The following is a 24,421-nucleotide window of genomic DNA, read 5'->3' as shown; positions in this document are numbered from 1 at the left end:
CCCACTCACTGGGTGCTGCCAGGCAGGGGGCAATCCCTGCTGCCCCATGCTGCATGGGGGGCTCACAAGCCCGCTGCCCCACCCGCCCCAGCTCTGGCCCTTTAAGAAAAAAAGAAAAAAGAAAAAAAACCTGGGACTCACCAACTCCTGTAGCAGCCTTGGGGCTTTGTGGGGCTCATGCAGAGCCCCCCACATGACACGGGGCAGCAGGGATCACTCCCTGCCGGGCAGGAACTGGCAAGTTCAGGGTTTTGGGGGGGTTTTTGTAAAGGGCCGGAGGTGCAGCGAGTGGGGAACCCATGTTGGGGGCTGGGACAGCTGGGGGAGGTGGTCAGGGAGCTCATGCAGAGCCCCCATTCATTGGGGGGCAGCGGGGATTACCCCCTGACCTGGCAGCACCTTGTGAGCGGGGCCTTTTTTTTTTCCCAAGTGCCCGGACCTGGGGCAGGCAGGGCAGCCATTGCCGGGGTGGGCGAGTGGGTGGGGAATGGGCCTGGGTGATTTCGGCCGAATCAATTCAGGAAAGTGATTCAAATCACTGAATCAAATCATCCCCCGAATCAGCCAAATCTGAATCCAAACGAATACTAGCCACTTCACACAGGCCTACTCAGTAGCTCTTGGAGGCTTGGTCAACAATTGCTTCAGGAGTGCATGCCCCTTTCCATCTGTACCTGATGCAAAAGGCTCTACCGCTCCTGCTGGTTCCGTTCCTTGCCCATGCTCTGCAGGGGGCTGCACCTTAAGACTCTTCACGTGTTGAAATCTGTGTTCAAGTCAAACATGTAGGGAGCAATTGCACTCCAAGAGCCTGCACTGACTACTTTGTACAAAAATGTTGACTGGCTGTGTCAGCCTCAAGCCCTGGCTGTATTGGACCTGGTTCTCTTCCCTGTTCCACCTGCAGTTGTAAAGGGGTGGTGTTAACATTCCCCAAGTTTGAGAGGGAGGGTGCTAGAATTAGGGCATTCTTTATTAAAGGTGTTTCCAGCTCTGGACCTTGCTGTCAGAATGTGCACCTGTGTTCAACAGGGCTGAGATCAGCTGACCTTCAGGGCAGGCCACGGTTATCTAGTTTACACTGCTGAGTGGAACCAGAGGAAAAAAAATGCAAAAAATGCTGGAAGATGCAAGATACTGGTTTAGGCTATTAGGAAAGGACCACAGGGGTCACTTTTTATGACATGTAAGGTAAATAGATAGCAGTGAAGAATATGGTTTTGAGAGTGTTGTCATTAAACGGGTGTCAGTATGAGTTGGGGATTTGAATTTTTAACTACTTTTGGTAATTCAGAGGGGCTGGGAGCTGCTGGATGTGATGTCCCACACACATGGGAGACCAGAGACCGAGCATGTGATCAGAACATGGTTGGGCAGAGGTGATGTGCCTTTGTGTAAATAATAGAGTAAAGAATGTGCTAGTTTCATTGCTGAAGTGTATGTGCAAGTGCCTTTTTAAAAGGCTTAGAGTATGTGATTTAGAGTAATGTGAGTCACCTCTGGCTGGAAGAGGTGTGGTCATTCCCAGTGCTGCTTCTCCCCACAGCCCTCCCCTTACCACCCCAGGCTCCCAGCCTTGCTAGCAGCTGAAGATGAAGTTGCCTCCCAGCCCTTCTGCTCAGAGGGGAGCCTCTCTCTTCCTCAGCTATTATTGTAGAAAGGTCACTGAGGGGATCCTGTATCTGATTCTGCCCCCTTCATTACCTGCATGTTTTTCTTCCATGGATCTGAAAGGTACCCCTGCTGATGGCTTTGCTGTGAGGAGCAGCCCCATTGGCAGGACTGAAGAGCTGTCTGAGGCTTAGTTTGCACAACATAGTTTTCCTGGCAGAGCTATGTCAACTAGTGGTGTGAAATATAGCACCCTGTAGCCAGCATGGCAACAGCAGCAGCTCCCTTTCTCTGCCCCATCTGGATACAGCTGTACCAACAGAAGAAGGGCTTTTGTCAGCTTAGCTTGCTGAGTTAAAGAGGCCGTGTAGCTAAACTGGCAGAAAAAAACAACCCTTTTCTAGTGCCATGTGCCTTTGTCCACTAGAGGGCTCTCCCAGCATAATTATGTCAATCTGAGAAGCCTTTAGGAACAAAACTATTATGACTTCTCCCTGTGCAAAACAGTGATCAGACCATTTGGGTCTTGGCACCAGAGGCTAATCATCATACCCGTAAATCAGTGGTTCTCAGCCTTGTTAAGCACAAGGCACCATCAAAAAATGTCAGTTCTTAATTTTCACTTTTTTTAAATTCAGAAAAGTAATAAAGCAATTCTTCTGTTGCAAAGAACTCGGAAAGGCCATGACAGGTCAGAATGCTTTTAAAACGATGAATTCGCATTTGAAATCTCTGGGTTTCTTCTGAATCATATTTGTACATGCAACAGATGCTAACACTGCATGGCATCCTACAGCACTCCCTTGAAAGGATGCCATGGCACCTTGGGTGAGAATCACTGTCAGGGAGAGATGAGTGATGATGTCCTCTGGAAGCTGAAAGGAGTTTGTAGGATCTGGCATCCAGCTAGGTAATTAGAATGCAATTCAAAGGGTGTGCTTTTATTTTTTTAAAAATAAGAAATGTAATGTGGTTTATGTAGGGGATAGAATTTGTGTTATGTAGAAGTGTGAACCAAAACTTCCAAAAAGCAATGGGCTGTGTACTGCAAGTCAGAAAAAGGAGTTAAGTACACAGAACAGTTGGATAAGAAAGGAAGGTGATAACGTGTGGGGCCCTGGGGCACCACCAAGTTTTAAGAACAACAAAGGTGTATAATTAAGGGCCTAGAAGGCTCCTCTTTTAGGATGGAAAAGCAAGGTATCCTTGGAAGAGAGGGTGAAAGAAATATAGAGATTAGGTTGATGGCCAGTTCTGTCTTGGTATGGTTAGTATGGTGCCCCTGAATGAAGAATGGACATCTGCAGCCTAGGTTCTGAATCATTTCTGGGAGACTACCACCCCAGAAGTAGATGATATAAATGGAAATGTAACAGGTAAAAGAAACTGAAAGAGAAGGGTTCTTTGCTATTAATAGCAACTCATGGAATAACACCGTCATGCCTCTGGAGACTCCCAGGTGGCTTAGCCATGGCTTTCAGTGCTGTTCAATGTTTATTCCTAATTTTACTGTGCAGATGTTGCTTTAGTAAAATAGTGTCATGATGTGGGATGGTACTTCTAGTGCACACTTGGAGTAATCTGTATAATAGTGCTTAGCTTTTCATTGTAATAGAAGAATTTTCAGCTGAATCATTGGCAAGTCTGTAGCATTCACAGATGTTTAAGGCTGGAAGGGACCTCGTGAGATCATTGGGCCCAGTACCCCTGCTCTGGGCAGGAAAGACTGCTAGGGTCAAATAACCCCAGCAATGTGCATGTCCAACCAAGGTAGTACAGGCTCCAGCCCTGAGGGTGATGATAGACTGCAAATTGTAACTGGGATCTTCCTTCTTCTCATGAGACAAAGGATTAGGACTCAAGTTTGTGAAGTGGCTTTTTCTTGCGGGCAGAAGTCTTGGGGAAATGGCCGAGGCTTTTTGCCAGAGCAGAGTGAAACAGTTCTCTTCCTATAGGCAGGCTTGCTAAATTAACATGTTGCTTTTTCTTTCCAGCTCCAAGCTCTACATGGCTGACCTGGAATCTGCATTACACTATTCCCTGCGGGGAGAGACAGAGAGGTTCTCTGTCCTAGAGGGAGAGCGGCTGGCAGCCCTGAAACGCTATGTGACAGTGCTGGCCAAGGTGAGCACTAAGCACTCTTCAGCTAGTCTTCAGATGGCTGGATGGTCCAGTTGCCTCTTCATCCCAGTAGTAAAAGCCTTGTGTTCCTGATGTAAGAAATGGGACATTTAACAATTTTCTCACTGTTATCATGGCAATTGCTAGACTGCCCCATCATATCAGATTAGAGGAGAGGTAGTCTAGCAAGTGAATCTACGCTTGTCCCCTCACAAGTTGAACCCTGGTTGATCAGGGTTCCAGATAAATCAGTGTTTCCTGGTTTGGTTGGCAAAGGAGGAGGGCTCAACCTGTTTCTAAATATCACATTCTGACCTGATTTAGCAACCTTTCCTTCCTCTGTGCTTTAAACATACCTGTACTGTAGCCAGACTGTAACAAACCCATTTGAATTATGGTCACGTGTGAACCTGCTTTAGCAACTGTGGATGGGTCCTTAGTCTAAATATTTCAGGAACTAGGAATGGATCATCCACTGAGCTGGGAATTAAACCTCCCCCCTCCCAAACCTGGACTAATCAGTCATACCAACCCTTCTTATAAACCACACCTTTGAAACCTCACATTGCCATACTCGAGAATTCACTACAACCACCTCCTTCGAACTACCACAAAGTGAAGTCTCTGTGGCAATGATGTGTCTCCCACCTCTACCACAATGCAGTATGTTTCCTCCAGTTTCCTGCTCCTGTCTTTGCTTCTGCATGTGAACTGGCTATATCAGAGAGTTAACAAGCAGTGCTTTCTGTGCTCAGCAGCCTTTGAAGTGTCAGGAACACCTCTTCTTAACTATGGTATATGGATGACCTGGCAGCTGTCTACAGTCTCCTACATAATCCCCAACCATAGCCAGTCACTTTGAAACATTTTGACTCTCCCTGGCCCTGACTTCCATGATTTTTTGTTTCACAAGACACTAAGTCCTTTCAAATCCTCTTTCACTGGATCAAGGTTCCCTCCCTTTACCTTTTCCCCCACTCCACCCCCTTTACTGCCCATAAGGAGCTATTTAACTGTAATATAAAGTGACTGCTGATCAATCTTTTAGAAACATTCTGGTATCCATAGAAGTGCCTTTGGGGTGGCCTATTATCCTGTTTTCTTTAGAGGCTTGTGTCTGGGCCTGAAAAGCTTGGAAGAAGCTCTGAGAAGAGATTCAAAAATGCTTTAAGGTTCTAGAAAACATGACTTTGTAGTGAGAGATATAAGAAAGCTGGTCTATATAATATAGTCAAGAGCAGGTTAAGAGGTGACCTGGCAGTGGTCTAAAAGATCAGCAAGAAATTCCTAATAGTAAAGGGTTCTTAAATCTAGCACAAACTATATGCTTGTGAATCCCAGTGTCAGAAGCAGATGCTGGGCATGCTCAGCCTAGAAATATGGTGCAGGTGTTTAACATTTGGATAGGGGTTAGTCCACAGAGCTGGAGGGGTTTGTATCCACACCAAGGCTAAGCATCTGGAAGCTGCACCCATGCCATAGTCAGGAGGTGATGGTGTGGACAGGGAGAAGTGGTGATAGTGTAGATGCAGCTTTCAGCTGCCTATCTCCAGCTCAGCTACTCACTGGCTGGAAGTTATATCCCCATTGTAACCAGGAATGGGGGGTGAGGGGAAGTGGCAGCACCTTAACTACAGCTTCCCAGCTGCCTGGCCTGCAAACAAAGACCTTTGCCACTAATGTGCTGCTGAATCCCCCTGGCCTGCATTGGACTGAAGCCAGGATTTTCCAGCCTACAGCTTCTAAAGTTTGCCGACTGCTGCATTACAGTGTGGAACCATTGGAATAACTTAGCTAGAGTAAGGTAGAATCTCTGAGGTTTGCAGACATTTCATCAAGACAAGATAGCTCTTTAGAAGGCATGCTGTAGCTCAGATTGAAGTTCTGGACCTGTTGCAGAAATTACCGGGTGAGACTTTCTGCCTGGTTTCACAGGAGGTCTAAGTAAGTTATTATAACTGTCACTTGCAGCCTTAAAATCTTTGAGCCTAAATATAAGTCATGAGTGCAGTGAGTCTTAGGTTCTTAGCTTCCACCTTAGTTCCTTTTGCGCATTACCAGACTGGACCATTACTAACAGGCGAAGCTGGCAGGCTCTGCATGTAAAAGCACTAGGGCTGACTAGCTAGGGATGCTGCAGGTCAGGAAAAGATGCATTTGAAGAGCTGTGTGAGGAGGGCATGACTATGAAAGGAGCAGTCTGTATTGAGAAATGCCTGTGATGATATCTAACAGCAGTAGCAATGTCAGCTTTCAGTCTTCAGAGATAGGCAACATAGGATTCGAGACTGAAATAGCACAAAGAGTCCAGCTCACCCATCTCCTGTCTCCCAGCAAAGTTCATAGATTGTGAACTGCTGCTGAGGGCAGGAATGGTGGCTTTGCAGCCTCCCTCCTGTGCTACTCTCTCAGTATGAACATTGATGCCAAACTGTTCTTAGTTTGGAAATAGCTGGTGCTGAGCATTGAATAGTTGTTTCAGACACTGGCCACTAGACGGAGCAGTGCCACCAGGATTGCAATGTTCTAGCCACATTTGAACCCGAAAGCTTGCTTAAAAATTATTTTCCAACTATTTAAGTTGGTTTAATAAAATATATATCAGATTCACCCAAAGAATGTTGTCTGCCTAGCCACCTAGAGCAACTTAATCTGCTCTAGTCCAAAGAATTTGCCTTCTCTTCTGTGTTCGTCAGCTATAACCATCGCTGTTCCAGAAGACATTTAAACCAAGGATGTCTTGGTGTGGGGGGAAGTATTAATTTTGTAGTATTAAAGTATTAATAACATCTCCAGCATCTTGGGGTATAAACAGATGTTGCCAAATGAAGCAGCTCAACTGTGCCAGGATGTGTCCTAACTCTTCACTGGGTGAAATGGACATTGCCTATTATCCCTCAGGGTCAGGCCTCTGCTGCTCCTGGGAGTGGCTGGGGCCCAGTCCTGTGGGAGAACACTTAGGGCATGGCACATCTCTACAAATGAGGGAACCTCAGGTTGCCTGGCTGGCAGAGGTACGCCTGGGGAACCTGCTGCTGTGCCTCTGCAGTTAGGGAAACTCCAGAGGATACTGCAGAGATGTGGCACCAGAGAATCCAATGGGAATTTCCAGAGCATGCAGGATCGGGCTCCTGAAACCCTGGAATGCCTGCCTGGGGTGGCTGGAGAGCAGCTCCAGGCTTCCTGCACTCTCCTGCCTTAAAGCAGACACACATCTGCCGCAAAATAGCAGTACAAATGACTGCCGCCTACGTTGTGGCCACAAATTTTAGGCACTTGTGTTACGACAAGGGTCATGGACATCTGTATGCTTGGCCTTTGTACTGCAGTGAAAATGTTTATGGTGGCACAAAGGTGATGTCTGTTTCCACCCTTACAGTACCTTTAGAGAGGACAGGAGGATGGTTGTAGTTTTCCAACAGAAATGTCAGGGTTGGAAATTAATGGCCATCCCCCTGGGTGGATTAAGTCCATTTGCCTGTGTTTCCCTTGTATAGCATAACAGGGTGTCCACGTAGAACAGATGAGTGATATCCCAACACTCTTTTCCTCTCTTCTTTCATTCATTCTTCTCCTATTTGCTCGCCTGCTGTTTTTGTCCTTCAGCCCTGCCTGTCTCCGTGTGTCTGCCTCTCTGTGATATGGGTCTCTCTTCCTGCTTGTGTGCATGTCACTCGCTTCTCCTGTCCCTGGAGTGCTTGTGGTTTTAAAGTGCTGATACTAATCGGATTTGAGTTGACTTATTGTCAAAGTAGCTTTCTGTGTTCCTCAGAGACTATTTGGAGCTACGATTGAGATTTGGATCTTGGCTCTTGGCCCACAGGACTGACTTGTTTGCATGGGCAGCACTTTGAATACAAATGAAAAGCCCTCCCAACATTAGCTGCTTGAATCATAACCGAAGGGTCCCTTCATAACCAGCTGGGCAGACCTGGGCCTCAGGTAGCTGTGAGCTCTCCCACAGCCAGCGTTCTGTTACCGTTCCCATCCTGGGATTGTCTGGGACTGGCATAGCTGTGAGTTTCTCCCAAGCAGTGTCTCACTCTGCTCTCCACTTTTGTCTGAATGAGGTTTGCAGAGAGCACTAGGGCACAGCAGGACATTGCTAGGAAACTGAGTTAGTTGCTGCAGGAAGATATCTGTTATGTTACTCCCCGAAGATCTAACTCCTTCAGACTTTCCTGGAACCAAAGTCAAGGGTCTCCACTATATCTGTGCTCATCTCAGTCAAAACCAGGGTTGAGGCTGTTGTCCTTCATCATACTTCCTTCTTTGTTTTTTTGTTTTTGTTTTTGCCTGCAGTACTTTCCTGGACGTCCCTATGTCAAGAACTTCCTGGGCTCTCTGGACACCTGGCTGAAGAACCAGAAAGAATCAAATATTTCCTGCAGTGCCTTAGAGGAAGCCTTGAAGAATAAAAAAAAAGTAAGGCACTTGGAGAATGTTTCCAATCAGCCCTGCTGGGGGATGAGGGGATGGCATCTGTGTCTGTTGTTTCACTGGAGTTCAGCCTTCTGCTGTTGCCTCCCTTTATCTCCTGGTTTATCACTGGGGTTGTTCCAGCAAAATCATCTCTGTCTGTTTTTCCCCATCAGGCTCCAAAACCGGCAATACTGACGCACACTATGACATGGGTAGGATGCCAGGGCAGTAAGTCTCACTTCCGAGGATATCCCTGTTCTCTCTGGATCTTATTCCACCTACTGACAGTGCAGGCATCAAAGTACAAAGCACGGGCTGCAGGTAAAGACATACCCTGCCTGTGTACCGAGTTCAAATATAACAGCTGTTGTGCCCATACAGAAAGGGGTGGGGAAACTATCCTGTCATAAGCAGGCCCAAATTCTCCTCAAGTCAAAAGGGCTTAGAATGCCCTTAGCTTCTGGGGGCAGATGAGGCATATTCCAGCAGAGGCAGAGTTGTCAGAATTGAACATTTTCTCTAGGAGGCCTAGTTAGGTCTGGAATTAGATGGCAATCAGGAATGGCTACATTGAGATGGCTGTGTTGGTCAAGGGGAGGGAATTTTGTAGCTGCAGGAATTACTGTAAAACTTGTTCCATCTTTGGCTTCTGGCCCTGACGGGTCCCAAGTGCCAAGAAAAGCTTGCTTGTTTGGCTGGCCTCTGGCTTTGCCCCATATAGACCTTTTAGATGGGTTAGTGTACCCAAGGCTGCCTGTGCTGGAGGTGTTTAGTCTCCTGAATGCACTTAACTTCAGAGAGCTGGCAGGCTGCCAGGAGGAAATTAAAGGGGTTGTAGATCCTGCTCTGTAGGATCCAAGGTAGCTTGGTGGCTGTTTGGATAGTAAGGTATACGCAGTGGCACTGCATCCCTCTGAGACATAGGGTACCCCCAGCCCTGCATGCTGCACTGACAGGGCTATCTTGTCTCCTCTACCAGAGCCGTTAGAGGTCCTTGGCGCTATGAGAGGCTACATCCGTTACTTCTTTGGCTGTCGGACCTGCTCGGAGCACTTTGAAGCCATGGCGGCAGAGTCCATGAACCAAGTGAAGAGCCTGGATGAAGCCATCCTGTGGCTTTGGTCGAGACACAACCGGGCCAACGCGCGGCTGGCAGGTAATGGTCCTGCCGCTGGTATTGGCAACAGCTTGGGAGAGGCATGGGGAGCACAGGGGATTTTTCCCTATCCCTGATAAGAAGGGTCCAGACCGCCCAGTCCTGTCTGAAGGAGGGATGGGGATCAGGGTCACATGAACAGCCAAGCTGCAAGGCTTGGGTTTAAAGTGAACCTTTCACAGATGCCCATTAATACTTGAAGAAGTGGCTGAGTCAGTACAGCTGTTTGGTGACACAGAGCCTCCCTTCCACCATAGTGCAGGGAGATCTTTCCTCTTCTAGTGACCACTTTGCAGGCTGCAAATCACTTGGGAAGCAATGCTGGGGATAAGGGGAAAGCCTGAATCCAGGCAGTGTGCCTTCATGCCCCTCCCCAGCAAATTGAAATTTTGTTAATCAAGGCCTGCAGTGAGTGAGTAGCCCTTAGTGAACATCTAAAGGTTAACTCTGCAATCTAGAAAGAGGTTGGCAAGGAGAGGGTGGAGATCACAGGCCCCTGAGGTTAAGGGAACAAGCAGCTGGCTGCTCCGAGACTGGGACCGCCCCAGAGATGGAGTTAAATCTTATCTGGCTTCCCACAGAACGCTTTAAAAGATGACACGTGCCCTGGGCGGACCCTGGACCTGAGACATCTCTCCAAATGCTCCATTTAACTTCCCCTTCCCCTCTGCCCAGACACACAGACGCTCCCCCTCCCCCTCCTCCCACGTGCCTCTTGAGTCCAGTGTAGGGAGGAGTAGGGGACAAAAGCTACTGACAGCTGAAGGGGGAGAAGACTAGCATCCTGGCCCCAGGGATAAATGAACAACTGACTTCCTTCTTGTCAATGTGGCCTTCCCTCCCCCCCACGGCCCTGTCACTGTGGGTGGCCAAAGTCCCAGAATTCATTTATTTCCCCCCTGCACACAGTTCACCCAGTGACCCAAGCAGTGTGACCACATGACTAAATGAAAGAGGAACTGTCTGGTAGGGTGGTGGGGAAAGGGAAGAGCTTGCTGAATTTTTATGAAGCCACTGTGAGATCTTCCCCTAGTTTCTCTTTAAAGTAGTGGAGAGTGCCTGTACAAGTTGATGAGGGCAAGGAGGGGTCTCTGGACAGAAAGTCTCCAGTGAAATCAGCTCCAGAACTGAAGCTCAGTTCTTGGCATTGTTGGAGGCTATAGTCCTGAAAGGCATATTAAGAGGAGCTGCTGCTGCAGATGACTGGAGAGGGGAAAAGGGGATGACTTTCCAGTAAGGGTTGGTTGGTCCCCAATGGAGCACTTCCTGCACTGCTTGGTGTGAATGGGGCCTGGCTGTAGCAAAGCAGAGAGATGAGCTAGGGCTGCAGGGCTCTGATGCAGTGGGAGTTGAGTAGGACAGCAGAGAGGCCACCTCTCTGAGATTGCCTATCTCCTGCCAGGAGTGTAAATGCTCTGCCTACTGTGCTAAGCCACGCTGCTGCAGCAGAACCTTCTGGGAGTGTGCCTGACACCTTTGTTTGCTCTGATTTGTTCAGGTGACCTAACGGAGGACCCCAAATTCCCCAAGATGCAGTGGCCTCCCCCAGACATGTGCCCCTCGTGCCACAACGAGGTCAGCGGACAACACGTGTGGAATGAGCCAACTGTGCTGCGCTTCCTCAAGATGCATTACTCACCAGCCAATATCTACTTCGATTACACAGAGCCTGAGAGAATCCTACTGGCAAGGCAGAGCCAAGAGGTGGAGGTGGGAGATGGAGAGAAGGTTATGGGTGATGGAAGAGCAGACATGCGGAGGAAAGAGGGAGGAGAGAACAGGAGGGAAGAAGATATGGAAGAAGAGGAGGAAGCAGAAGAAAGGAGAGCAGAGGAGCCAGATGGAGTGATGATGGAGAGGGAAGTGGGTGTTCTGGAGAGACGGGAGCTGCATAGGCCGAGCATCATCAGGATGAACCCCAGGGGGAAGGAGCTGGAGGAGGACATTGTGGACCTGGACTCCTTCAGTGAGCAGCACTTCAAGAGCAAAGCCCTGAAGGAAGCAGCCTTGGCAGCCAGCAGAAAACGGCGGCTGAGCAAGAGGGACACCATACCACTGCTGATGGCAGATGATGATGGCCACCAAGCCTTTGACTATGTGGCTGCATGGGAGCGCCTGAGGCAACGAGGGCTGGACTCCAAGCAGCTCGTTGGTGCCCTGGAGGAGGAGGGAAGTGACAGTCTAAGGAAGAGCCAGTGGTTCCGTGTGCTGGGACTGGGATTTTCCCGCCTGGATGTCAGCCTGTGCATCATCCTGTACTGCCTCTCCTCCGTGTGCCTGCTGGGCATGTACACCTTCTTCCGCATGCGGTTGCGGTCCCGCAAGGGCCGCCCTGGTTTTCCTGTGGCATGAGGCCTGAATTTGGGGAGCAGCTGAGGCCACTGGGGAAGGGGCTTGGGGTAGGCACTTCAGGTCACGTACTGATAGTTCCTTCTGGGTATTTTTATCTGAAGAAACAGGGAGGCACCTGACTCTTCAGCAGTGTTGTTATAGCAGTGAGTGCAGCTGGCAGATTTCTGGAATGTTTCTGGCAGCTCGATGGTCTCTGGCCTTGGCAGTGCAAAAACATGGTGGTGCCCAGTTGGGCAGTCATGGCTTATTTTTCTTCAGGGATCCAAAAGCCTTAACCATCACCATGAGCTCCTCTGAGTTATTCACTGAAACCATTATAGGGATGGTGTTTGGGGCAAGGGGTGCAAAGAGAATTGTAGAGAAAAAGGAGAGTTCTAGCTGTCTCCTTGTCCAGTGAAGCTCAGGCTTCTCTCCTTTCTGAGCTCAGGCTATGAGTGGTGTTGTCCCTTTGGACCAAATGACACTAGTAAAATCTCAGTTTTAAAGTTACTTCAGGTAACCCTATCACAAATCGCATAAGAGCCATTGCTGAGAGGGTGGTCCAACCTGCTCTTGCTGATCTGGTTTGAAGACCCTCTTTAGCAAACACCAGGTCTGCAGACTACAGTTCTACCCTGCCTTTGGATGAACTGGCTTTAAAAATGGTAAAACAGGCCCTTTTAGGGTAAATCACCATAATTTGAAGCCAATGCATAGAAAATAAGATACCATTTGAGTTAACAGTTAACATAACTTCTTCTTCCTACTGTCCCTGAAGGGCTGTGGGAGGGCTGGATAGTGAGGCATCTCTTGTGCTTTTCTGTTTTTTGTATCCCGTGCTGAACCGAGAGTTTGATCAGACTCCTTTTCATATTCCAGATATCCAGACAGACAGTACACCTTACAGAAACAGGAGAACTGGTGCTTGAGAGATGCATAATGCTGGGAGGTGCTGCTATGACCATATTTCTAGGGCTAAGGTAGATCTCCCAAATCCTGACTTGGAAACTTTTCTCCACCCCCAACCCAAGATTTTTGTTGTGAGCCACGGGGGCCCTTATCCTGACTCACCTAAACCTTGTCTTGAAATCCCAACTACACTACCATCTTGGGTTTCTTGTACACCAAGTCTGCATTCTTTTGCAGGGATGGGGATGTGCACTGGGCTTATATTTGATTTCTGCTTCTGCAGTTCAGAGCTTCCATCCTCAGATCGTATGTCAAAAGTCACTGCACTTTCAGCTTGGTCATGCACAATTCTGCTAGAGCTTTTAATTCTATACCTCGTAAGCCTGTATGGTAGTTAAGAGTGTTTAGTTTTTCTTGTCCCTCCCTTCTATGCCTGGGGCTACAGTAGTATTGATGGAATTCTGTTATCAGGGTTATGCTGCAATTCCTCTGCTGTGGGCATGTTGCCCCATCTCTTAGTGTTCCTGTCATGCTGGGAAGAAAATGGACCAGCTTTTCCTATAAGTGTCCCAGGTGGGGGCAGTCTTGGAGAAAACTCTCCCCATACAGTCAAAAGCTACAGGCCATCTTTAACCGGAAGTCCTGGGCTGCTCCAAACCTGTGAGTTGCCTAAGATCAGACTGCTACCCCCTACCTCAGGGATGGGTAAAATGTGGCCCACGGGCCAGATACGGCCTGCCAGGCCATTCTATCCGGCCCATGGGGCCCCTAGAAATTTAGAAAATTAATATTTATCTGCCCCTGGCTGACTATCATGTGGCTCTCAATGGCTTGCCAAAACTCAGTAAGCGGCCCTCGGCCCGAAATAATTGCCTGTCCCTGCCCTACCTACTTTAGAAGGAGACCAGGACCATGTTACATTAGCACATCCTTTCACCCATTGGGGTCCTCTGTTATTGGTTTCAAAATCCAAGCAACCAAAATTGGGCACCCACAATTTTCTAGATTTGCACTCAGGATCTTGTTCAAATCCAGACCCACCTATACGAAGAGCACTTTAACCTCCTGGCATTAAATTTCTGACTTAGTATCCCCACACCTGTTTTGCTTGCTGGTTTTTGTAGTTTAATTCAATGCTTCTGTTTAATACAAACATTGTTGCAGCTGATGTTGAACTGAAGAAGGGGAGTTGGACTGGAGGAATCCTAATGGAAATCATAGAACTAATGAGATTCATATCTAAATCATCCCCATGCATTCATCCAGCTCTTCCAGGCTACACATTCCCCTTCTTGCATTTACACGTCTATGTAGGTTGTGAGCTCTGCAGGACCAGCACCTTGCCTTGTACCCCAAAAATAATGACCAGCATGTCTTCCTCTGGATAACTGCATGTTGTGAAAAGTAGAGCTGCTGCTGACTTCCTGGGGACCCCATCCACCTGGTTCTTCCTTTGCAGGTTATCTTCAGAGGTGCATATGTAATTAGTCTAAAATTAAGACCAAGATTTCCAAAAGGAATAGGAGATTTTGTTTGCTCAACTTGAGACCCCTTTAAAGGGGTTTGATTTTTTTCATAGGTCTTGTACCTTTAAAGAGGGATCAAGTTTGGCATCTGAAATAATCACTACTTTTGAAATTGGTAAGAATTCACTCCAAGGGTTTGCTGGGGTTGGGCAGACGGGAAGGAACTGTGCTACCCTATCACTGATGAGGGAGAGCTTAAAATAGCCCAGCTGCCTCTGCTGCTGTGAGGTCTGACCCATTTCAGGCAGCAGTAAAAGTACAGGTGGCTAACCCATGCGTGTTTTGCCCGAAGTGATAGGTGACTACAGCTCTCTCTCCTGCAACAGCGTGGAGCTGTTGTCATCTTTTGCCATTTTTCTTTTTTTTTAAACATCCAAAACACTTGCAACGAGAATAGAAGAGAATGAGGTTTGAGTGCCCTGAAATTGGGTGACAACCTGCTGGAGCCCGAGAACACTTGTGCTCTCAGCCACTCCATCTCATCAGTGCCCTTGGGAGCCATCTGGCCTCTGTTTCTCTCCTTTCCCTTGCATGGGCTCTGCCTGTCCTTAAGTATACCCTTCTGAGGTTTGCCCTGAGCCAACAGAGATGCTTCTGACACTGAGATGTGATGCAAGGAAGTTGGAACAGGCACTCTTCTGAGCAGTGTTTATAAAAATCAAGCCTAGGATAGCTGATTTCTTTGCTCCTTTGAAAAATGCACTCAACCTTGTTGCCAGTCTTGAAAAGCTGACAGAGTGCTGCCTGCCTCTCCCTGAACCATACCTTGGCTTGGTTGGTAGCCCTTGGGATAGGAGATCTGCTCAAAAAGTTCTGCTCTGTAGTGGGTGAAGGAGAATCTTTTTATTTTTTTGTTGTAGCAAGAGGTTGGTTTGGTTAAACTTTCTTCTCTTTAAAGGGGTGATTTGGTTTGTAATCCATCATCTTCCCTGTTCTCTGGAAGAGATGAAGTCTCCAAGTGCCTGGCTTCTCATGCTGTCATTGTGTCTATGCTTGTGTTAGTAGAATAAATTATTTTTGTTAATAAACATTTTGCTGTGTTGGATCACAGGGTATGTATAAAGTCTGCTGCATTCATGTGTCTCAGTGTGGGTGACACAGGGCAAGATCCTCTCAGCCATTGTACATCAGTCCTGTTCATTCAGTTCCACTGGGACCTGGATCCGGACCCATTTCTGCCATCTGTCCAGCCCTCATGTCCTGTCCTCTTTACTGTTGTGTCTTCCCCTTGTACCTCTAATGCCTCTTGCTTCTGGTTTATTTCAAGCAACTGTCCTCCCCCTGCCACTCTCTTTGCAAACCCTGACTCCAGTTCCTCCCCTCCTGGACATAACTGGGCTGGGCTGGGCTGTGCTGCATGGTGCTCCACTCAGAGTGGCCTGCGGGACTCTGCTCCAAGGATCCTAACACCCCTGCATTGTGTACACATTTCTGCATCTTTGTCTGGTGGAGAAGTCTGTACATTGAACCCTCACTTCTATTCTGCTATAACCCTCAAAGCTAAACAACCCCTTGCTCTAACCCAGACACTGGATTGTATCAGTTTTCATCCAAATCAACAAATATTTTTACAAGTTCTTTATGCTCCATTTCCCACCCCAACTCCAAGATTTGGTTCTTTCCTTCCTGTGCTCCCCTCGCATCTAGCCCACGCACTGTGCTGAAGTGATCTATAGTCTGGTTTTCCCTTCGTACCTATTCACTTCACAAGTCCTACTGTGAAGAACTTTGGATGTTCCTCCACCTTTCCTCACTTTTGCCTGCTTGTAATCCACCAAAAATCTTGCATCACTTCAGTTGTCCTGGCAGTGTGAATACTGGTCATGGCTGTTTCCAGAGGCCTATCTCTGGTAGCTAGATGGAGCGGCTGGAAAACAGCATGACGCATTTGTGCTGCTATGCTTCAGTAGCCCTTAGCATACCAGTAGCACTACCTGGAAGTTTCTACTTGATATCTTTTCTCTTCGCTGTGAGGGCTGCTGCTGGAGTAGCAATTCAGCCAGTGAGGCTGGTTGACCTGAAAATGAATGCAGAGGCTTTAATTTGGTGAAATGGTTCAGAGGAATTGCTATCTGCCAGCCATTTGAAGGCCTACATTGATTGAGCTGGTGGGTCTCAGTCCAGCTCCTTATAGGAAACATTCATTATCATAACTTCCTCATACTTTGAACACAGGCCCAAGCTCCAAGTAGCCGTGAAGAGAAGCCCCAACCCACCTTTAAAAAAGGTCCTCACTCTGAGCTTAGGGATGGAGCTAGATGACTGGACCTTGTGAGGTCCCCTCCAGCCCGACCTTTCTATGATCCTATGATGTTCAGCCCCCTTCTCCCTATCAGCCTTGCTGCTGCACTTAGTATGGAACTAAACAGACGTGTTCTCTCCCCCAGGCCGTCTGTGTCTGTCCCTTTTCTCTAGTGCTAAGTTCACTTTAAATTTAACACAGCAGTTGTGAGTGGCCTCCACAGTGTCACGTGGGGCAACTGGAACCTGCTGCAGCACTTTCTGGCACTTGGATGCCTTTGCCCCAAACAAACCAGAAGGGCAGAGGTAAGGAATCACCAAGGCTTGGTGGGTCTCTGCCACCAGGTGCAGCTGATACCCCTTGTCCAGGAATAGAGGTATACTACTGCTGCCCAAGACATTAATCTTGGGGGTTAGGGCAGCTGGCCTCTTGCCCTGACACCTGTCAACTGCTTTGCATCTTGTCTGGAGACTTGTCTGGCTATTTTTCTAACAGCTTGAATTAAACTCAAGTCACCACCTTTTTGTTTGTGCTCTGGTCCTCTTCTCCCTGCGCCCCACCTCTCCCCAGTACTGCTGTCCCCATTTCTCCTGCCCTTTTACCCTTGTTACAAATCATTAAGGAAAATGGTTGTTTTCCTGAGCTGGGCCTGGGCCATCTGGTCCCCTGGTGCTGGCTAAATCCTCCTGTAACAAATTCATTGGGATTACACTGACCTCCCCTAATCTCAGCCCTTCCCCCGCTGTGGGGGATTTAAAAGGATTAGAGACTGGCTGATAATAAACTTTATTAAGGGGGGAGTGGTGGGTGTCAATCTGATTTGGAGCCTTTTTTCTTGACATCTTCACTTTGCTCAAGTGGTGGGGAAGCTAGGGTCCCAGATGTAGCAGGGAAATGAGGGCATACTGGTGGTGTTTGAGGGGATAGGGCACCCAAGATCCTTTGCTTAGTCTGCGACCCTGTGAGCTCCTGTTTGGGAGTTTAAGGTAGCTCCTGGCTATGGGCTGGACAAGGAGGAGTTTAAATGGTTGGGAATTCTCCCTCCTCTGCTCTCCTTACTTTATATCATTCTTCCTGTCCCTTTTTTCCCTCACTCATGTTCTCATGTCCCCTTTTTTTCTCTTCCCATCATCTTCCCTTTCCCCTTTTCTCATTTCCCCTCTGCTTCATGCTTTTTTAACACCTGCACAAATCCTCCCACTTGCACCCCCCCTCAAAATAGCACATGAGGTCTCTCCCATGAGGGTAAGAAGGAAAGTCTTGTGACTACAATACTAGATTGGGTCTCAAAAAACTCTTATTTAATCCCCTATGTGGCCCCAGGCTCCGTTGTCTAACTTTGAGCCAGTCATCTTACTTCTCTTACTCCACCTGTTCAATGGGAATAATAGTACTGCCCTATTTAATGGATATATCCATTCGTGGTCTGTGAGGCACTTAAAGACCATGGTGACAGAGGCAGGCAAGTACAACAGTTGATAGATTTGGATAATTTCTCCACCCACCCTGAGGGTGCAAGCAGGTGGTCAGGCCCAGAGCCTGCAGAAGCCAACGCCTCTGCCCCTTCTAGCGTGGCAGCTCCCCTGCCTGGCTGTAGGCAGTGGGATGGGTTTCCAAGGAAGCGAGCTGCCCCTTAGTGGTGCAACACTTCTCCAAACAATGGGCCTGCAGAAGAGATATCACTGAGGTAAGTCTGCTTGGTAAATTTTATAACCATCTTAATTTACTATGAGCTTTGCTTTACTTTAATAAAGAGGCATTGCTTCCTTTGTGCCGGGGGCACTGGCTGCTTGGCCCTAGGCCAGCAACTCCCTCCCTTGCTTCAGCTCCTAGCTTGAGGCAGTGCAAAGAGCTGGGAGTAGGTGGAGAGGGTGGGAACTGTCTTCAGCCTGGCTGCCAGACTGGGGTGAGGACAGACCCACTCAGATGCAGGCTAGGAGGGGTTTATGATAGGAGTTTTGAGGACAGTTTCCTGCCCCTGACAGAATTGCCCCTTCTCTGAATTCAGCTACATTACCCCTGGAGAAGCCTGGGCTTACCCCATGTCACCAGCAGCTCCCCAATCCTTTGTGAATAGCAGTATGCTTTGGGAGTACGCCAGAGTGCGCCAAGAGGGGCAGGTGTTTCTCACCTTTGCCCTGGAGGGTAAGGGGCGTTTCCCCCACCACGTTCTTCATCTGCTGCCATCCCCAGCTGAACGCTGTAGTGTACGGTCAGTGCCCTCTCACAGAGTATCAGCAAAAGGGCCCCAGCCTCCTTCCTTGGTTCTGATATTGCTTTTTACTTTCCACAAGCTTAAATAATTTCTGCCTCTACCCCTTACTTTCACAACACATTTCTTCCCAGGACTTAGGGCCTGCAAGAGGCTGAGGGATCCTCCTGGTTTAAATGCCTGGCACATCCATGGATAATCCATGTATGGCAACATGGCTATGCCAGCTCCCTTTGACTGGAGACAGTGGCTGGGTAGGACCATGTGCACCAGACACCACTAATCCATGCTGTGCCTCTCTGCTCCTCCTTGGACTTGCTTGCTGTCCCTCCCCAGCCCTGTGATTGATAAATGAGGTGGGTCTTCATCATTCACAGAGCTGCTGCAGTTGCCGCCTTTCACCTTGATTTCCCCAGGGCATATATCACCATTTTCAATAAACTTAAGGCTTCACCCTCACTCCCTCCCCTCCAGCTGATCCCCTCTTCCATCAAGAGGGCAGGGCAACAGGGAAAGGGGAGCTGCTTTGAGTGTGAAGTGTGCCAACTTCTGCTCCAAGCACTAAAACAGCTTGAATCCTGCTTGGGGGGGCACAGGGGGGTGAGACTGAGAGAAGAAAAGAGTCCCTGGGCTGTGGCTGCCTTATTCAGAGTCTGTTTTGGCAGCAACGTGATCAGAAGTAAGGGCTACAAATGTTTCTGCTTTGGACTCAGTGAATGGCAGGGGAATGCAGCTGGGTCTCTGAAAAGTTATTTTCTCATAGTACCTAATAAACTCCCAGGTATTATATAGGGAGCCCACCTTTGTGAGATCGGCATGTCATTGCAGTTGCTTTGTGCCCTGGCTAATTCATAAACCAGACTTTGTGCTTAATTAGATTGTGAATTTAAAGGAAAATGAAGAATCACTTCAGTTTCCTTTGCCTCCAAGCTTGGGGCTGGTAAAGGCTCCTAGTCTGACAGGCCTAGATGTAGGACTCGTGGGTTGGGCAACAGCTTTACCAGAGCATCATGCTTCTGTTTTACCCTGGCTAGGCTTCAGCCATAGAGCCAAAGGGCAATTCCTTCTCCGTGCCCTGGCAATGCTCACAGCCACTCAATGCCACTTCCACTTGTGGTGTTAAGGACTGCCCTGTGGGTTCTACCTGCCTGTGTCACCAAGGCCACCAAAGAGCCATGAATGATGGGGTTGTCCTTTCAGATCCAATGTAGCAATGAGACACTTATCTTCTTATGAGTCCCCCCTGCCAAACTGGGTTGGCACAGGCACTAAGGTCTACAGTTGACAGCCCAGAGGTTATAAGTTCAAGGTCATAGCTGAAGCATTCACTGTGTGACCTGTCTGACTCCAACAAAAAAAATCTACAAGTTCTGCCAAATACCTTGCCACAGGCACATGACAAAGGAAAGCTAATCTAGGAAACCTGGACAGACAACTTGGGCTACTGGAGAAGAGGGGGTTTCCATGCCCCCAGCAGCTATTGTATTCCAGGCTCCCTCCTTTGTGTCTAGACAAGTCAGTAGTGCAGTACCTAGAAAATGAAATAATGTGGAAGAACCAAGTCTCTCATTCTCTCACAATGAATATGTGCTCAGTAGCCTCCAAGTAACTAAACCACTGAGGTTCTTCATGTGCTCCTCATGGTCAAAGGCTGTCTTAACTTAAAGAGAAGCTAGTTCAAATACAAACAGCTGAAAAATAACATAGTAGTCCAGTCCCAGAAGCATCAGGAAGAGTCCAGGAGGTTCCTCCAGTGCTGCCAACTCCAGTGGTTTAACCGTAAGTGTCATGATGCAGGGTCCCCAGGGATGGCTGTGATCCCCTTAGGGCTCCATAACTGTGCCAGCTTCACCTTGTGGGCACCTTTTAGTCTTGCCAGCCACATCTTGTTGCGCTAGTAATAGATAGGGAGGCTGCCCTCAAGTTGCTGCGCAGCCATGGTCTTGATGGACCCCACTAAACCCCATGTGTCCTTAGACCCCTTGCTGGGTCCTGCTCTAAGCAGGTGCCTCACAGGACACCCCAATCCTTATGGGCTAGATGCATGGCTCCAAAGCCACCCCTTTACCATGCCCCATGCCTCACAGATGGTACATCAATGTTGTACCTGTAATAAGGTCTTGACCTAGTTCAGCTTTCTGTTATCACTGGGCCTCTATCGCTACACCCCCTGGTGCTGGGGCTCTCTGCAGTAGTGTGCCTCAGTGAGGCCTCCTCCTTCCCAGTAGCCTCATCCCAGTCCACCAGAATTAAACCACAACATAAATATGAGCCCCTACAACCTAACAATGACACTGGAAGCCACAGTCTGCACCTTTAAGAGGACCAGTTTCTCCCTCAGCAATGCATGCCTCCTACCCCCAGGTACTTTAGGAGTTCCTGGAGCCCATTAGTCTTACCAGCAGCAGAACAGGCAACTCCACATATCTTTTCTATATGAACTCCTCCCCCCTCCTGGCTGCTGCCAGGGCACTAACTGCCTCTAGTCCCAACCCTGGGGTTTATATGTGCTGGGAGGCCCTGCCCTCTTCCGGTCAGCTGACCAGGTGCAGGTGCTAGCTAATTTCCTCATTAGCCTGCTGCTATGGCAACCTGCACCTGTGCGGTTCTGCCTGGCTTGTAGGGCCCTCTCTCTACGCAGTTTCTGCCCTTGAAGGAGCAGGCACACCTTAGTGCCCTGCGACACTGAGTCTCACTATATTTGATATTTTTCTCAAAGCCCTGGAGTAAAACCTGGCAGCTCTTGGAGGTGACTGATTAAATGAGAGTCCCAGCTTTCATTTTTTTTAGAAGTAACAAGTTTCTAATCCTTGTAGCTTCACAAAAAAAAAGACTCACACTATTATCTGAGTGTGCCATAAGGCTCAGAAAGCAAAAAAGGAAAGAAAGAGAACATTAAAAAAAACAAAACCTACTTGATTTTTATTTCAGCCTCATTCACTGAGGTTTAGTTCATCCTACCTTAGCACAGGGAGAGGGGCTATATGACCTTCTGAGTCTCTTCTGACACTATTTGCTATGATTCTATGAGTTTGTCTGTCATTTGGAATTAGCAATATTCCTTTTTCCTTGAATGGAAAGGGAACACAGACTGTTGAACTGATCATGAGTGTCCTAGATTTCACAGATTTCATAGACATCAGGGCTAGAAGGGACCTCGCAAGATCATCAGGTCCAGCCCCTTGCCCAAAGGGCAGGAAGTCAGCTGGGGTCAGATCACCCCAGCAAGATAAGCATCCACATGCAACTTGAACATGTCCACAATAGGTGCTTGCACCACTTTGGGGTGTGGGGGGAGAGTCTATTCCACTCAGATGGTAAAGAAGTTTTTCCTTATGTCCAGTCTAAAACAGTCTTCCAGTAGTTTGTGGCCATTGGGCCTGGTCTTCTGTAGGGGAGCCCTGGTGAACACACCTTCTCCCAGATCCTGATGTACACCCCTGATATACTTATAGGCTGTCACCAAGTCCCCTCTGAGCCTACACTTCTCCAAGCTGAAGAGTCCTGTGCCTCTCAGACTCTCTTCATAAGGCCTGCTCTTTTGACCTCTGATCATGTGTGTGGCTCTCCTCTGGACTCTCTTGAGCTTCTCCATGTCCTTTTCAAAGTGTGGAGCCCAGAATTGGATGCAGTACTCCAGCTGTGGCCTCACCAAGGCTGAGTAAAGTGGGAGAATGACATCTTGGGTCTTGTTTGAGATGCACTGGTAGATGCAAGCCAGGGTTTTATTTGTTTTGCTAGCTGCGGCATCACATTGGTGGTTCATATTCATCTTGTGGTCAGTTATGACCCCCAAGTCTCTTTTGGACATGGTGCTAGTAAGTGAAACACTGCTGAGCCTATAGGAATGGTGTGGGTTCTTTCTCCTGAGGTGGAGCACCTTGCATTTCTTTATATTGAAGGTCATCAGATTTATATCCATCCAGCTTGCGAGCCTGTCCAAGTTGGCCTGAATCCTCAGCCTATCCTCCAGTGTAACCATGCTTCCCCATAATTTGGTATCATCTGCAAACTTAGCCAGACTGCTTCTGACGTCTGAATCCAGATCATTAATGAATATATTAAAGAGTACTGGACTGAGTACTGAACACTGAGGGTTGCCACTGGTCACCATGCACCATGTTGACTTGGTTCCACTGACCATCACTCTCTGGGTCCAACCACAGAGCCAGTTCCCCAGCCATCAGACCATGAGGTTGTCAAGGCCACAGTTCCCCAATTTTGCCTTGAGGACATTGTGGAAGACCAAGTCAAAGGCTTTTTTGAAATCCAAGTAAATGACATCAACCTTTCCTCCCTGTCCAGGTGCTGTATCACCTGACCATAAAAGGAGATGAGGTTGGTCAGGCATGACCTACCTGTAATGAAGCCATGTTGGCTGTCTCTCAGAATGGTGCCTTCTGTCAGCCTGTTATTGATGGATTCTTTGATAATTTTCCCCAAGATCTTCCCAGTGATTGAGGTCAAACTCATTGGCCTGTAGTTCTCTGGATCTTCCTTCCTTCCTTTCTTGAAGATAGGCACCATACTGGCCCTCTTCTAGTCTTCAGGAACCTCTCCCAAGCATCACGAGTTCTCAGATATCCACACCAATGCTCAAGCTAAGATGTCAGCCAGCTCTTTTAATACTTTTGGGTGAATTTCATCAGGGCCCACTGACGTATGGATGTCCGGCCTCTCGAAGTGTTCCCTCACAAGGTCTTCACCAAATGTAGGCTTATGGTCACCCATACCTGCATAATCCTGTGTCCTGTCAGGCAGGGTGATCTCCTTGATCTGGTGAAGAACCAATGCAAAGTAATCATTGAGGAGATTAGCTTTTTCCTGGGTGTCAGTTGTCAGCTGCCCCATTTGATTCAGCAGGGATCAAATGTTGCCCTTATTTTTCTTTTAACTTCCTACATATCTGAAGAAGGACATTTTATTGTCCTTGATTCCTGTAGCCAGCTTGAGCTCAGTTTCGGCCTTGGCTTTTCCTGTCCACTCCTTACAGGTGCAAGCCAGTGATACATAATCCCCTTAGAGGTATTTCCAGTCTTCCAACCCTTATAGGCTTCTCTTTTAAGATTAAGGCAGTCCATGAGTTCCCTATTTAGCCAACGGGGGTTCCCAGCCCTTTTACTACTTTTACTGCGGGTCAGAATGGACTTCCCTTGAGCTTTTAGGATTGTGTCCTTAAGGAGCGACCACTCATCTTGGACTCCCATGCCTGTCAGATCATGCTTTTTCAGGGCCTCAACAACCAACTTTCTGAGTTTGTGAAAGTCATCTTTCCTGAAGTCAAGGATTTCTGCATTGCTGACTGATTTGCCAGATTTGCAATGGATAAGGAAGGTAATGAACTCATGATCACTGTTACCAAGCTTTCCTTCAATCTTCAGGTCACTCACTAGATCATCCCCTTTGTCCAGAACCAGATCTAGCAGTGCCTCGCCTCTTGTCAGCCCATGGACTTCTTCAGTCAGATAGAGCTCGTCAGTGCAGGTGAGGAAGCTATGCGACTAATCAGATTTGGCTGAATGTTCTTCCCATGAGATGTCAGGGTGGTTGAAATCACCCATGACAATCATCCACCAAAAGCATGCAGCCTCTGTTAATTCCCTAAAAAATTCATAGTCAAGCTTTTCCTCCTGGTTAAGAGGTCTTTAATAGACTCCTATGGCTATATCCCCTTCACCATGTTCTCCCCTTATTGTAAACCAGAGGGTTTCAAGTCACCCTCCTCAGGTGCCAATGTCAGCCAGTAGGGAAGTATACTGCTCCTTGACATAGAGAGCTACACCCCCACCCTTCATAGTTTCATAGTGTCTAGGGTCGGAAGGGACCTGAGCAGATCATCAAGTCCAACCCCTGCCATGGCAGGAAAGAGTACTGGGGTCAAACAACCCCAG

General features: G+C 48.1%; 1 protein-coding gene and 1 long non-coding RNA gene across 2 annotated transcripts in view; one reads left to right on the top strand and one right to left on the bottom strand.

Moving 5' to 3' along the window:
- Positions 1-12,019, top strand: part of LOC109286958 (sulfhydryl oxidase 1-like) — a 111,582-nt gene extending 99,563 nt beyond the window's left edge. Inside the window, exons 8-12 of the mRNA XM_019501783.1 lie at positions 3,606-3,735; positions 8,035-8,157; positions 8,328-8,475; positions 9,134-9,310; positions 10,809-12,019. Coding sequence (XP_019357328.1) covers positions 3,606-3,735; positions 8,035-8,157; positions 8,328-8,475; positions 9,134-9,310; positions 10,809-11,662 — 1,432 coding nt within the window. The 3' untranslated portion in view covers positions 11,663-12,019. The remainder of the gene's footprint in view (positions 1-3,605; positions 3,736-8,034; positions 8,158-8,327; positions 8,476-9,133; positions 9,311-10,808) is intronic.
- Positions 12,020-14,958: 2,939 nt separating this feature from the next.
- LOC109286957 lies at positions 14,959-18,580 on the bottom strand. The gene is made up of 2 exons (XR_002094730.1): positions 18,450-18,580; positions 14,959-16,093 (listed from the first exon to the last, which is right to left on the bottom strand). It is a non-coding gene; the product is annotated as an uncharacterized LOC109286957 (long non-coding RNA).
- Positions 18,581-24,421: the final 5,841 nt, after the last annotated feature.

Source organism: Gavialis gangeticus, unplaced genomic scaffold (genome assembly GCF_001723915.1).
Source record: "Gavialis gangeticus isolate Ggan-Ray unplaced genomic scaffold, GavGan_comp1, whole genome shotgun sequence".
In the NCBI taxonomy this organism is placed as follows: Eukaryota; Metazoa; Chordata; order Crocodylia; family Gavialidae; genus Gavialis; species Gavialis gangeticus.
The sequence above is the reverse complement of the archived record's forward strand: the minus strand, read 5'-3'. Positions and strand labels throughout refer to the sequence as shown.